At 31.3% G+C, this 14,316-nt stretch overlaps 1 protein-coding gene across 3 annotated transcripts in view; it reads right to left on the reverse strand.

The window, feature by feature from the left end:
• Nucleotides 1-14,316, reverse strand: part of Su(dx) (WW domain containing E3 ubiquitin protein ligase suppressor of deltex) — a 117,004-nt gene that overhangs the window by 82,089 nt on the left and 20,599 nt on the right. For all 3 annotated transcript variants that reach the window (XM_035374290.2, XM_035374291.2, XM_035374292.2), the window contains 2 exons: nt 11,317-11,607; nt 8,463-8,688 (listed from right to left, as the gene is read on the reverse strand). In XM_035374290.2, the coding sequence (XP_035230181.2) occupies nt 8,463-8,688; nt 11,317-11,607 (517 nt within the window). The remainder of the gene's footprint in view (nt 1-8,462; nt 8,689-11,316; nt 11,608-14,316) is intronic.

A 14,316-nucleotide genomic window follows, 5' to 3' on the forward strand; every position in this document is an offset into this window, starting at 1 on the left:
ATTAATTGGCATAACAGCAGTTTCAACTTCTTTAACCACTTGTCCGAAATATCTAAACATACCATAAAAATTTCTGGTAGTAATGCAGTATGCAATCTATTGCATTTAGTTGTTCATTTGTATCTTAGATGGCAATGTTAAAATTGACTGCTGCTTTAATCATTTCTTTCCCCTGCCTTTTTATTGCATGCTTAAGTTTAAAAATAATAGTTCTTCAGTGACAGGAACTAATAAATAAATAAAAATAGTATTTTATATACCACATCACCACCGAATTTAAAAAAGTTTTTGCTTTGAACATCAAATTTTGAAATCAACATCAAATTGAACATCAAATTTTGAAAATGTTTCTTCAATAGGCTCTTTTATGACCCATGTAGTCAACAGGTGTGAAAGAATAGTCCCAATGTAGCTTATACATGCTGTAAATGGCAACTAAAATGGGTACCCATTGCTCCAGGTATAGCCCAGTACTCTACCCCTGGGGGGACTGGTCCTCCAGGTTGGGGAATGGGCATAAGGCTAACTCTACCCAGTAAAAAATCCTTGTTCTGAAGTCTAAAGAAGCAAAAAACTGGATCGCCTTTATGGAATTTGACTAGAAAATGATCAAAGGACCTGAATTTTGGATTGACAAATGTAAGTACAATTTATCAAAGTAAAACTCTATCCAAATGTTGATTGATCAAATGGGATTCTTATGGGTTAAACTTATTGGCATTCCAGGAAATACAATGGACTGCAGTGGGGTTTTTGGAGATGAAAAAACATACCCTTTTTTATAGCTGTCATAAAACAAAGCATTTATATGGGGGCTGGTTTAATACTCAATAAAAAAGTCAGTCATTTGGTCATAGATTTTCGAGCCACTTGATTGAGATTGCACCTCCTGCATCTAAGAGGAAATTTTATTATTAATATTTTATTATAAACTATTCTATTATTATTTATATGTATGCACCAACTGAGAAAAAGGATGATGATCAGAAAGATTCTTTTTATGATCAGCTTGACCATTTCAGGGGCTCCTGCTCTAAACATGATGTAAAAATTATTATGGGTGATTTTAATGCCAAAGTTGGTTGCAAAGAAGAATTTTGATCACTTATAGGAATGATACTCAAATGTTAATGGTAGTAGGCTTATCAGTTTTGCTGCTTCTCAAAATAAAGTGGTTGGAAGGAGAATGTTTCAGCATAGAGATATTTATAAGATAATATAGAAATCTCCAAATGGACTCTATAATAACCAGACCTATCATGTAATGATTAATTCGAGACATTTTCCGAAACTCCTAGATGTGAGAACTTAAATAGAACATGATGAAGATTCTGATCACTAGTTAGTGATATGCAACTTTAAGAAAGGATTCCTTTAGATAGAAAAGCAAAAAAGAGTGTTCCTGTAAAGTTCAACTGTGGGAAGCTAAGAAATTCCCAGACTTGCAGGGAATATCAAAATCAGCTGTCAAATGAACTTAAAGAGAAAGTAACTGGGGCTGAAGTGAACGAAAAGTAGCAACTTATTAAGAATTCTATATTATTAACAGCTAATACCCTGATAGGTAAAGAGCAGACTGGTTTGATTATAAGAGCAGAAATGCCAATGAAAATAAAAATAGAGCATATAAAAATTTGCTTAGTAAAAAATTCACAAGAAGAGCAGTAGACGAATATAAAAGCACACGTAAAGAAGAGAACATTAAAGAAGAAAGAAAATTTACAAAATGAATCAACTTAATTAAGTCGAACTCCTTATGTTTAATTATGACATCAGGGCTACTAATTACGGCATAAGGACTTTAAACCAAGGATAACTCTTTGAAAGGACAGAGGAGGAACTACTGCTAATGAAAGAAATGAAATTCTAAATTCTAATTTTCCAGATGGGTTGAGCATTTCAACCACCTGCTTAACCCTGATGTGTCAAATAACTTAGATATTGCGACTGATAGGGTAATGGGGTAATTGATAGGGCAGTCAAATCTGTTGATATTCCAACCATTGAAGAAACTCAATCTGCTATTAATAAATTGAAAAAGTATAAAGCAGCAAGACCTGATGCATTTTCCGCCAAGTCACTAAAATACGGTGGAAAAGATCTGACAAATATTATCTTGGTATCTATCTGGGAAACTAATGGTATCTATCTGGGAAAAAGAAGACCTACCTACTGTTTGAAGTTAAGTATTGTATGTCCTATACACAAAATGGGGGGGGGGTACTGAACTGTGAAAATTATAGAATGTAAACCTACTATGTGTTGCCTATCAAGTTTTCTTGAATATTTTATTTAATCTTTTATCTCTTATCATTGAGACTGTCATTGGGGAGCATCAGTGTGGTTTTAGGGAAGGAAAATCAGCAGTTGATCAGATCTTTACTTTGAGACAAATACTGCAAAAATGTAAAGAGTATGGAATTGAAAACCATCATTTGTTTACAGACTTCAAGGCAGCCCAATGATAGCATTGCTACAACTCAGTTACTAAAAGCCTTAACTGAATTCACAGATCCAACAAAGTTTATAAGCTTGTGAGGCTCACTCTAATCGAAACCATGTCTGTGGTATTGGTTCAAGGCGAAACATCTACCTCCTTTAATGTCTACAATGGAGTTAGGCAAGGGGATGCACTAGCATGCCATCTCTTTAATTTAACTCTGGAGAAAGTTATAAGAGTTGCTGGTATTAATACAAGCGGTACTGTATTTAATAAATCAGTTCATATTCTGGCCTATGCTGCTGATGTAGATATAACTGCCAGATCTATAACTGTGCTGGGAGAGAACCTTTTTAGGCACAAAATGAAGCTCAGAGAAATGTTGGAAAAACTAAGCATATGTACAGTGGTAAAAAGAAAAATCCACCTAAAATATTTGAGAATGGGGCATTTAAATTTGAATCTGTAAACAATTTCATCTATTTGGGCCATGAAATTAACTATCAAAATATTAATATTGAAATCAGAAAAAGGATTATTGCTGCAAATAGTTGTTTCTTCGGTTTAAGACCTCTTCTGAAATTCCATCCAACAAAGAGGACAGAATTTCTATTAGACAAGGTTTTAATAAAGTAATTTAAGCTTCAAAGATATGGACTCTGACTACGGGGGAAGAAAGAGCCTTGGCGATCTTTCAAAAGAAGATTCTATGAACTATTTTTGGTGCTGTTTTGGAGAATAATATATGGTGTAAATGGTATAACTTCAAACTCTACAAAATTTATAAAGATGTGGATATAATTAAATCCATAAAATTAAGTAGAATGAGATGAGCAGGTTACCTTCCTAGAATGAATGCACAGAAAATGGTCCTTAAGGCCTTTAATGCAATTCATGTTAATGGAAGATCAAGAAGACTTAAGAAAAGATGGAGGGACTGCCTGGATGAAGATTTTGTCATTCTAAAAATTAAGAACTGGAGGTCGATTGCTGGAAGGAGGGTGAAATGGGAAAAGCTTCTGAAGTAGCTTACAAGCCTACAAGGGGCTGTCGTGCCAATGTTGATGACACTCTTTTATTTTTAGAATGGCATGAAAAATGGATAAGACCAATTCAAATTTTCATTCACAGAATCAAGTTTATATTCTAACAGGTTTGCTATTTTTAATAATTTTTGTTTCTTTAGAAGTGTTTACACTAGGGTATAATTATCAGGTAACTTATGTATTAACGTAACCATCTTAGGAAAAGTCACCAAATTTTTAGAATCTGCCATCTGGTAACCATGCACATAACCATTCTTCTAGCAACCATCTCCATAACAATCCTTCAGTCAACCAATGCCACCATTTCTCTATGCCTTCTTTCTTGTTGCATTCCATGTTCCAATAGTTTTTATAAACTAATCCTGATAATTTTTGCCTTAAAAACTTAGTTTTAAAATATAAGCTTTTTGTCAACAATAGAAGAAACTGTGGTAAAGTGCCTGCAAGAATACATAATTCTGCTGAAAATTTTCGAAAGGGAACAATGAGAAAATGAGTTTCCTCCATAGTTGCTGCTGTCAAGGATTGCACAAAGCCAAGTCTCCGGAATTCTCTGTTTTTTTTTTTTTTTTTTTTTTTTTTTATATATATATATATATAAAGATTACTGCCTACTTTGCACTCTTGTTGCATTCCATGTTCCAATTGTTTTTATAAACTAATCATGATATTTTTTGCCTTAAAAACTTAGTTTTAAAATATAAGCTTTTTGTCAACAATAGAAGAAACTGTGGTAAAGTGTCTGCAAGAATACAGAATTCTGCTGAAAATTTTCGAAAGGGAAAAACAAGAAAATGAGTTTCCTCCATAGTTGCTGCTGTCAAGGATTGCACAAAGCCAAGTCTCCCGAATTCTCTGATTTTTTTTTAAACAGATCACTGCGTACTTTGGGATAATACTGCAAAAAAATTATAGGAACATTTGAAGCAGTGTTTTATTTTTTCTTATGAATCCCATAATCCTTATTTAATAATTTAAATTTGTATTTTAAATTGCTAAATTATTTTTTCTTTTCATATGTTGATGATGTTTACCGACTTATGATAAATATTGATAGTTTAGGAAGTTTTGTAATAAAACGCAAAAACCACCAACTTGCACCCGATAAGTAAGATAAGTAACTTTTACCTTTTCTTCTGTACAAAATTGCCAAATTACACCAAGGTAGTTGCATTAATATGCAAGTATCAATTACCACAACTGGCATCAACAGAACTCACTGCTGTGTAACGAGACATTGCTGTATTATAAAATGTTATATAAGAATTGAAAGTTCATGGCTTTTAATGAAATGCTAATGCTAGAGTAAGGGTCAGGGAAGCCGAACAATCAGAAAATACATGATTTCATCATTATTGCAGTATCAGAGTAAGGCTTAAATTTTTTTTGATCCAGAAAGTTAAAGAAACATTTTATATTTTATTTTTGTGTTAGAAATATAAAATTGGCAAAGACTTTTCCATAGCAATTGTACATTTTTCTATTATAAATGACTAACAGAAATGATAATAATCATAATAATATTGATAATAACAACAAAACAAACTTACAATACAATCATGCACACCAGATCACAGAATTTGCTTAAAATTGGATGGTATTAAAAATGTGCAAGAAGACCATTCTAGCCTGGTTTTAGACAATAAATAACCAAAACTAGTATTGTATTAAGTCAATGTGAATGCTACTACTGAAGATCATGACACTTGTAATTTTTATGCCATACTATGAAAATATACTTTTTATAGTCACATACTACAAAAATAAAAGTTTCTAATGTTAAAAAATATAATAATAAATAAGAACCAGAAAAGCAGCAATGAAAGAATTTTAGATTAGGGTGAAAATACGATGAAACATTATTTAACTAAAAATAATAACAACAAAACAAACTTACAATACAATCATGCACAGCAGATCACAGAATTTGCTTAAAATTGGATGGTATTAAAAATGTGCAAGATGACCATTCTAGCCTGGTTTTAGACAATAAATAACCAAAACTAGTATTGTATTAAGTCAATGTGAATGCTACTACTGAAGATCATGACACTTGTAATTTTTATGCCATACTATGAAAATATACTTTTTATAGTCACATACTACAAAAATAAAAGTTTCTAATGTTAAAAAATATAATAATAAATAAGAACCAGAAAAGCAGCAATGAAAGAATTTTAGATTAGGGTGAAAATACGATGAAACATTATTTAACTAAAAAAAATGTACCTCATTTTATAACCATTTGTAAAATAATACAATATTCATTTAGGACCTAAAGGAATATTCCTTAATGAAGGTCATTAAAGTCTTTCATTTTAATTATTGAAAATTGCAGCCTAAATCACAAATATCTTAAAAACCCGATACCTTAAATATAAAAATATTTTCAAAATTAAATAAAGAATAATGGCTTTAAAAAATACCAGATACAGCAAATTTTATTCATAAATGATGAAAGCGAGAAAATTTATAATAAATTTAAATGAGTAAATTTTGACACTTAACATTTATTATATGTAGGGAGGTACGATTGGAGTTTTATAGTTTATATGCATTAGTAATGAAATATAAATTGCACACATCTCATTTAAAAAAATGAAAAATATACAGTAAATCATTGCCAGATGCAGATATTGTCATTAATACACTGCATATATGACAAAATTATGCTCAACAAAGTTAACTTTACATGGGAAAAAATATGTTAGATATAATTCAGATTTAAAAAGTACATAAAATTTAAACAATCCTGCCTATGGAATTATTTCAGGAAAATGCATCAAAAATGGAATTTTTTAGAGTTAAAAAAAAACTCAAATTTCCAATAAGTGCTTTCATAGCTAATCTCACCCGACTTTCAAATAAATATGAAACAAGTATCGACATTTATAAACAAAACAGTGAATTACATTTCATTAGGCATTTGATAAGTGAAAATGAACTCATTTCAGGCTTCATGAAATAGACATACTAATTTTTCTCCTGTCCAAGTCCAGGTCAGGTATTCTCATTTTGGCATGAATGGGTTGCATGAACTGGATTTGGGTGACACTTATAAGGGGTTAAAAGGGAAAATAAAACAAACTTTAGCACTGAGCAATAATAAAAGGACTTTTATTATTGCTCAGTAAGTATATGATAACTCCCCTTTCCCCCTCTGAAGCTTCAAACTATGACCAACACAGCTCTCGTTTTGCAATGGAAGCACAGATATTTTCAATACTTCTTGTAAAATGTAATCTGCTTTCTTCATTTGGGTCATTCTCCATTGAAAAATCGGATAGTTTTTGTCTTTTTTAACAATTAATTTAACTTCTTGTAAATTAAAGACAAGTTATCTTCTTCATTATCACTGGTTTTACTGTCAACTAGTGTTGTAAGATCATAAAATTCTTCATTCCTCATTTCTTGATTAATTGACTACTTCTTCTCTCTTCTTCTATCTGAAGAGCCTTCATGTCTCCATTGCTTTTGCACTTTGTAAGAAGTCTTTGTTTTCAATCGATAGAAATCTTTTGAAATTGTTGATAGCTGATATCAGCAAGCATTTACTGTTAAAGAATGAATGTTGAAAAGAAAATGAAATTCTATGGACAAATTAAATGAAAATAATTAAGATAATAAGTATATGCAGAGTTCCGTTCTGCAAGGGTTTGGTGTACATTAAAAGCACATACTGCAAGGGTACATAATGAAATTAAATATATTTAACATAGTTTTATTATAAAACCACAGAAATATCTACCCATATTACCATACCACTAAATAATAAGACACAACATAATTATTACTTTATTCATTACTAATACTATGCAAATAATTCACATATCAATGCATAAATATGAAAATTATTTCTTTTTATAGCAGTACTAATCTAGAAACAAACATCTTACACTGATCTTGACCCTTCCAGTCTCTGCATAGAGAAAATACTAAATATCCATGAATTTCACAATCAAATGAAATTTCCATGAAATATGCCAGTGGTTGTAATTAAGCAAATTAAAAAATACATCAGTTCTTTTAGCATTATAACTAAGCATAACTTTTGTATTATTTTAAATATAATGGTTGCCCAAATGAAAAGTTGAATAAAAAGAATACCTTTATTGGAAAGTAAAAGAAATTGCCATGGGATTTATGATACAGATCCTATCATTTTCGCAGCAGGTCCATACCTTTGCTGTACAAAGACCGCAGTTGTTTCTTGAGTAAGTCACTGTTTCAACTCGATGAGTAAAACCTACGACCATATTATAATCAGTGTATAAGAAAAGAATAAATGTCCAAGTTTAGATACATATCTGTCAGCTCCTCATATAAGCCACGGTCTTAATTTTGGGAAGTTTGCTTTGGCTGGATTTCTGGTAAACCTTCATGAGACTTCAGCTGCAATTATCAAAGCTGCTTCTTTTCACTGGAAATTTACATACATCAAATGCTTGACAGTAGTGTTCTGAAGAGATGTTACTCCTCAGCAGAACATAAATGATGTTAAGACATGATATTTGTACTTGTTGGGCATGATTTGAAGTCACTTTTTTTCTGACATTCTGAATAAAATGAAATCTTATGTTCCACTACAAATATTGTTCTTCTTGTTGGATGTGCTATTACCCATCTTATTCAGCTGACAAAGGAATACTCGGTGTATATAATTTACATGGAGGATATATTCCTTGATCATTTTCAAGAATCTGGTCTGATGCAGAACAATGAAAAATATTCTGCTTTAGAGCTTTGGGCTTTGAGAATGTCTCGGATAACTCTTATTACACTAAATCAATTTAAAAATATGTATCCTTTATATGAGTAAACACATATTCACATTAGCAGATCACCAATGATTTTATTGCCTGTCTTCCTCTGCAATTTATTCAGAACTCAGGAGACAATATTTATGCAATCTTTATCTAAAGTGAAGGCAATTTTTTTTAGATACAAATTTCATTTTATAATAAAAATTAACTAACCCTAAAGGCAAAGTTTCTTCCTCAGAATTATTTGCTTGCCGTTGATTATTTGATCGTTGTGATGATTGTGGCTGTGCAGTCTGAGGCGCTTGACTAGTTGCACTTGATAAGGCTCCATTCATATTAGCTGCTCCTATTGAAGTTGATGGTCTTGCTGAAGGTACAGTGTTGTTGACAGTTATTGCAAAGGAAGGCAAGCCTTGTGATCCACTAGCATCAGGAGATACTATGCAAGAGATTATATTTAAATTTTTTTTTAAATGAATTGCAAAACTAATTTTACACTTAAAATAAAATGCAGGGAATACTATAGCACCAAGTACCCTAATTAAGCAAACCAAAATTATTTTAACTATAACAGTCAAGACATATACTTAAAGCAACAATTTAAGTAAATGTTTAGAGATACAGGCTAATTTTAATATTCAGCAATATCAACTTTAAATTACAGTCAAAAGTCGTTAATTCAGACACCCATAATCCGGAATGATCTATAACCCGGACCTCAAAGCTACAAACTTTCTGTGCATGCGTCTCATTGATGCATGCGCGTAAGACCTTTATGGCTGCGAATATGTGTGTGCGCAAAATACATTTACGAATGCGCGTTTAATGTATAACGGATGGTATAAGCTAAGCTAAAATTATCTAATTCAGTTAATGTTGCAGATTGCGTTGTTCCTTAATCTTCGAATTGGATTCGGCTTATTATTTTTTGCAGACTGTTAGAGCAATTTTATAAAAAGTAAGCTTGAACTTTTATAAAATTGTTCAAGCTCACTTTTATATTATGTCAAAAAAGAGTTTCCGGTTCTGGAGCTGCCAAAGGATCTACAAAGGAAAGGACGTATGGACGAAAATGGTGTGAAACTGTGGATAAGAAATGTTTGGTAATAGTGTCCTGTTTCCTCAAAGAATCCAGGAAGTTTTTTTAGTTTGAGACACGTTCAGATCCCATCTAATGGTTAATGCCATCATTTCAGCTTTTAGATGTGTGTATCAATAAACCATTCAAAGAAAATTTAAAACAACAGTAAAATATGTAGATGTTGGAAGGTAAAAAAAACATTTTAAAAAGGAGACCTAATCCATCATACCAGTCTAGAAATAGTGTGTGAGTGGATAATAAAAGCATGGAATGATATCAAACCCAAAGTAATTCAAAAGTCATTTAAAAATGCAGTATATCTAATAATCTAGATAGAAGATGGATTATTTATTTATGGATCAGAGTAACAATGATGGTGAAGATGAAACGGAATTCGATGATGTGTTTGAATGTGGAAGACGAATAAGACAAACTTTTCATGTTATTGGATAAAGGAAATTTTTAAGTTCATAAGGTATGTCATTTCTTTTTTTGTATGCTCAACTTTTCCTTATTTTTAATCTATCATTTTTATATCTCGTGTATAAGAGACACGTATAAATCTAGATTTTATTTTTTGTAATAAAAGTGTGCATTATACGAAAGAGTATACAGCATAAACATTTGTAGATGAAAATGCGGAAAATGGTTCGCATATTGTGACTTACAATTCAGTTAGTATTATCAAAAGATTATAGAATAAATTTTTTAAGCCACCAAATAAAATCAAAATATATTATAAAAATTGTCAAGTGACAAAGATAAGCTAGTTGACAGATTAAGTCACCAAACAGCTTTGTTTTGATTTTTAATAATCACTTAAAATACCTCTTCTCCAAAAAAGCAAACTTTGTTAGACCTAAATTCTAAATAATTCTATCGATTTTGAGGGTGTTCACACACAATTCACACACAAGCCCCTCTTTTTCAGGAGGGAAACAAATCATAATGTTTCAAGAAATATCAAATGTGTTTGTTGATTTAAAGTTTGTACGGAAAAAAAAAAAAAAAATTGTGCATAAGGTCAATATAAAAGACAAAGTGCCAGCTTTGCTAAAGATAAATTAGCGAAAATATTCATACATTCCATTGAATATTCCAAGACACAATATAATTAATAGAGATGAAACTAGATTCTTTAAGAGAAAAACCTCCAAACAAAATACACATCTCAAAATATGAAAGGTACACCACAATTGTATTAAGCAAAATTCCTTCCCCCTTACTTATAAAGGAAAATAATACTTAAAACCATCTACTAAAGCTGGTTTTTTTTTTTTTTTTGCTTAATTTTTAATTTTACATTGAGATGTTCTCTTTCAATGAAGGATGCCCTCTAAGTATTAAGATTAGGGTTTCAGCATCAAGCAAATAATTTCCTGAAACATTATGAATGAATTTTGACATTAAAGGCACTGTAAATAGTAATAACTTGGATAAATAATAAAATTTTTGCCTTTTCCTAATCAAAATGGTGTAGCAGTCCTTGTTTATATGTTTCTGGTTATGTTTACATTAAATTAATTAATTTCCATTACTATTAGGTAGGGCATTTTTTTTCTCATCATTTGATGGTATCAAAATTGTGGACAAATGTAATTATTCTTTAAGAGAAAAACCTCCAAACAAAATACACATCTCAAAATATGAAAGGTACACCACAATTGTATTACTTTTGTTTGGATGTACAGAAACTGACAAGCACAAATGTGCAAATTAAGTCTTCCTGCAGTAGCTCAGTTATGAAAAATGCAGATTTATGAAGTGTTAGTTATCTTTTATTTATGATTAGAGTTTAAACGAGGAATGTTTTTATTAAATGTTTTCAACAACCTTACTTCCTTTTCAATTATAACATTTTTTTTTGTAACTGACAGCATTTTGATTACGTAAGATCAGAAATAATTGCACATTTGTTCTTTTAAATTTTGAAACAAAAGATATGAAGAGATAAATAAAATTTAGTACATTGATTGAGAACCATACCAACAGACGGAGATATTGTAGAATCATTAACAATTGCAGGAAGCGACTGGTGTCGATTGTCATTCTGAAGCCTGCGGACACCACTATTTGGGGACAGCCCATTAGCTGGTGACACATTTCCACTAGGTGAGGCAGGATTGTGGTTGTTTGTTCGACGAGTTCGAATCCTTACACCACCACTTACATTATTGGAAATATAAGAACTACTAGGATCATCAGTGGCAGAAAGTCTTTGTGAGCGATTATTTGGTCGGAAACTAACACTGGAATGGCTTTCATCTGTGTGATTAACTAGAATGTAAAACAATGGTTAAAGAAAGGAAGTATCTTTTCCAATGTAAATACACATAATTTTAAAATTACACACATAATTTTAAAAGGCATTTAAATTTACAAATAAAGCAGATATTGCAGAAGTTATTAATTGCAAAGAAATATATTCTTTCTAAAAATAAATGAAATACATAATTTAACTCTGTTAATACTGCAAACGAAAGTAGGAGCAATAAAATACATGCAAACATAAATTTATACAAAAAAATTACTTTTGAAGGTGGGGAAGAAAGATATAGTATACAGAAATTTTGATGTTGTCCTCAGTTTTAGCTTATACAAATGTAAATCTGAAAAGCAGCTTTGCAATTAAATTATGATACTTCAGTTTTCTAAACAAAAATTGTACATCAAAATACAAAAAATGAATAAATAAAAAAGGCAGTCCCTAAAGAAATATTTTTAAATTATTTAAAAAATTTCAGCTAATCAGGGGGGCAAAAAATCAAACTATTAATTTACAAATCTGATATCTCAGCTTTTAACATATTAAAAGAACAAAATTAGTAATAATAACTTTACATATGATAACAAAATCAGTACTTTCTGATCACCTGCCCAACCCTTCCAAAACATCCCCAATCATTAGTAACTAATTTTTCGCACACTTAAAGAAATGCAATGCTTTCCTTTTCATCAGCTGGTAAACTCCAATACGATAGATTCCTTACAACAAAAAAATCCACAAACTAATCAAACACATATCAGAAGAAGCACTACAAGAAGAATGACTTAATCAAAACAAGAAAAATGACAGTAAAAGTTGAAAAGCTGAAACCTGCACTTGTGTGCTGCATGCATGTGCATACTTGTGTTGAAGCATTAAATACCTTACTACACAATATTATATACTACACAATATTATTGATTGCCTATCTTGGTGGCATAATGCATCGCCTGGTGAATTCTTTTCAGGATTTGACAGATAACTAGAAAGTATCATAAAAACCTTCCCTGCTGCAGAACCAGGATAGGTACCTTTCTACACTTATGTGCCAATTTTTTGAAAGAAATATTTAATATATTCGTTACACATTTCTTTAGTAGAGGATAGCATGTTTTATTTACTGTATCTTTAGCATAGTATTTGAAGTCATAAGTCATATTTGAAGCATAGTCAGAAGCATTATGCACATATGTGATGCACTATTTTCAATTCTATCTGCAAATAATTTCCATTGTTTAAACCAGAAACAGTCATTTATACAGCAATCACAACGTTAAAAATTTTATGTTTATTTTATAAGGAAAAAAAACTAGTGCAATTTCTGATGTTGCAAATTAGATGCCAAACAATTTATATTAGATTTATACGTTATTACTTTTTGTAGAATGTAAGCTGAACTTCAGTCATCTGACAAACGGATTCTAAGTGAATCTTTAATGTTATTCATTGCTGAAAATAATGACTCACAGGCAGATGAAATAATTGTGAAAACAGGAAACACCAGCTTTTTCAGACAGCTACATGTCTCTAAAATTGAATTCCACATTTCTGTAATTTTAGTATTGGATTTTTGCTCATACTGCCAAATATTCTTTCTAATCAGACTTATTTCAACTTTTCCCTTATGTTGATAAATTTTTGCAAGTGCAGTTACATCAGGGTACATAAAATTTGAGTGTTTTTGATAACTCTATGAACTCAAAAAAAAAAAAAAAAAAAAAAAAAAAAAAAAAAAAAAAAAAAAACCTCAATGAAAATTCATTGAATTAAGGATATATTGCAAAGAAAACTCTTCAGTAACTTTTGCTTAATCTAGTTTTTCGTACAAATCCAAATTGCTTGTAAATTTTTTCAATTTTCGTTTGAGAAATACTTGTAATTTTAAGAAACAATTCTGTACTGAAAACTTGCAGTTTAGACACAAAAGCACGAATGAATTCTATCATAACAATAACTGTTTTGTTTGCACCTTGATGCTTTACATTCAAAGCACTGAAATGCTCGCACATCTGTAAAACACGTCAATTTTGCAAGCCATGTTACAACCATCAATTGTAAATGTTGTTCAATTCCCCCCCCTTATTTCTTAAAAACATTCTGATTTATTTTAAGCAATCAACAAAGCTTTGAAATATGTTACTGCAGATCTACCAGTGAACATTCTTATAAGCCACTGTACACCGAATAGACTTCGTTCAACAAAGCGTCAGACTTCCATTTATTTAAAGCCTGAAATAATATACGGTTTACTATATTTGTGACTATGGCTAATACACTCAAAAGCCAAAACATTATGACCACCTGTCAATAACAAGTTGGGGCACCTTTGGCGCGCAACACAGCTTCAACCCACCTTGGCATGGATGCCACAAGTCCTTGAGAGATGGCCAGAGACAGATTGTACCAGATGTTGTAGCAACAGTCATGCAAATCCGAGATATTGCGAATTGGTGGTCTTTGACCTCCGAGCTGCCGTTCCATGACATCCCAAATGTGTTCTATCGGATTGAGATCCGGTGCGCTAGGCGGCCAGGACATTAACTGCAAATCAGCATCATGTTCCTGGAACCACTCCAACACAATCGTAGCCTTGTGACACGGGGCGTTGTCCTGTTGGAATATTCCATTTCCAGCTGGAAAAACAGAGGCCATCTAAGAGTGCAGCTGGTCTGCAATGATATATACTCTGTAGATGATGTCAGATACCCTGTAGCATTCAT

Source organism: Stegodyphus dumicola, chromosome 10 (assembly GCF_044657685.1).
Source record: "Stegodyphus dumicola isolate Sdum_Otavi_A_Nest chromosome 10, ASM4465768v1".
Lineage (NCBI taxonomy): Eukaryota > Metazoa > Arthropoda > Arachnida > Araneae > Eresidae > Stegodyphus > Stegodyphus dumicola.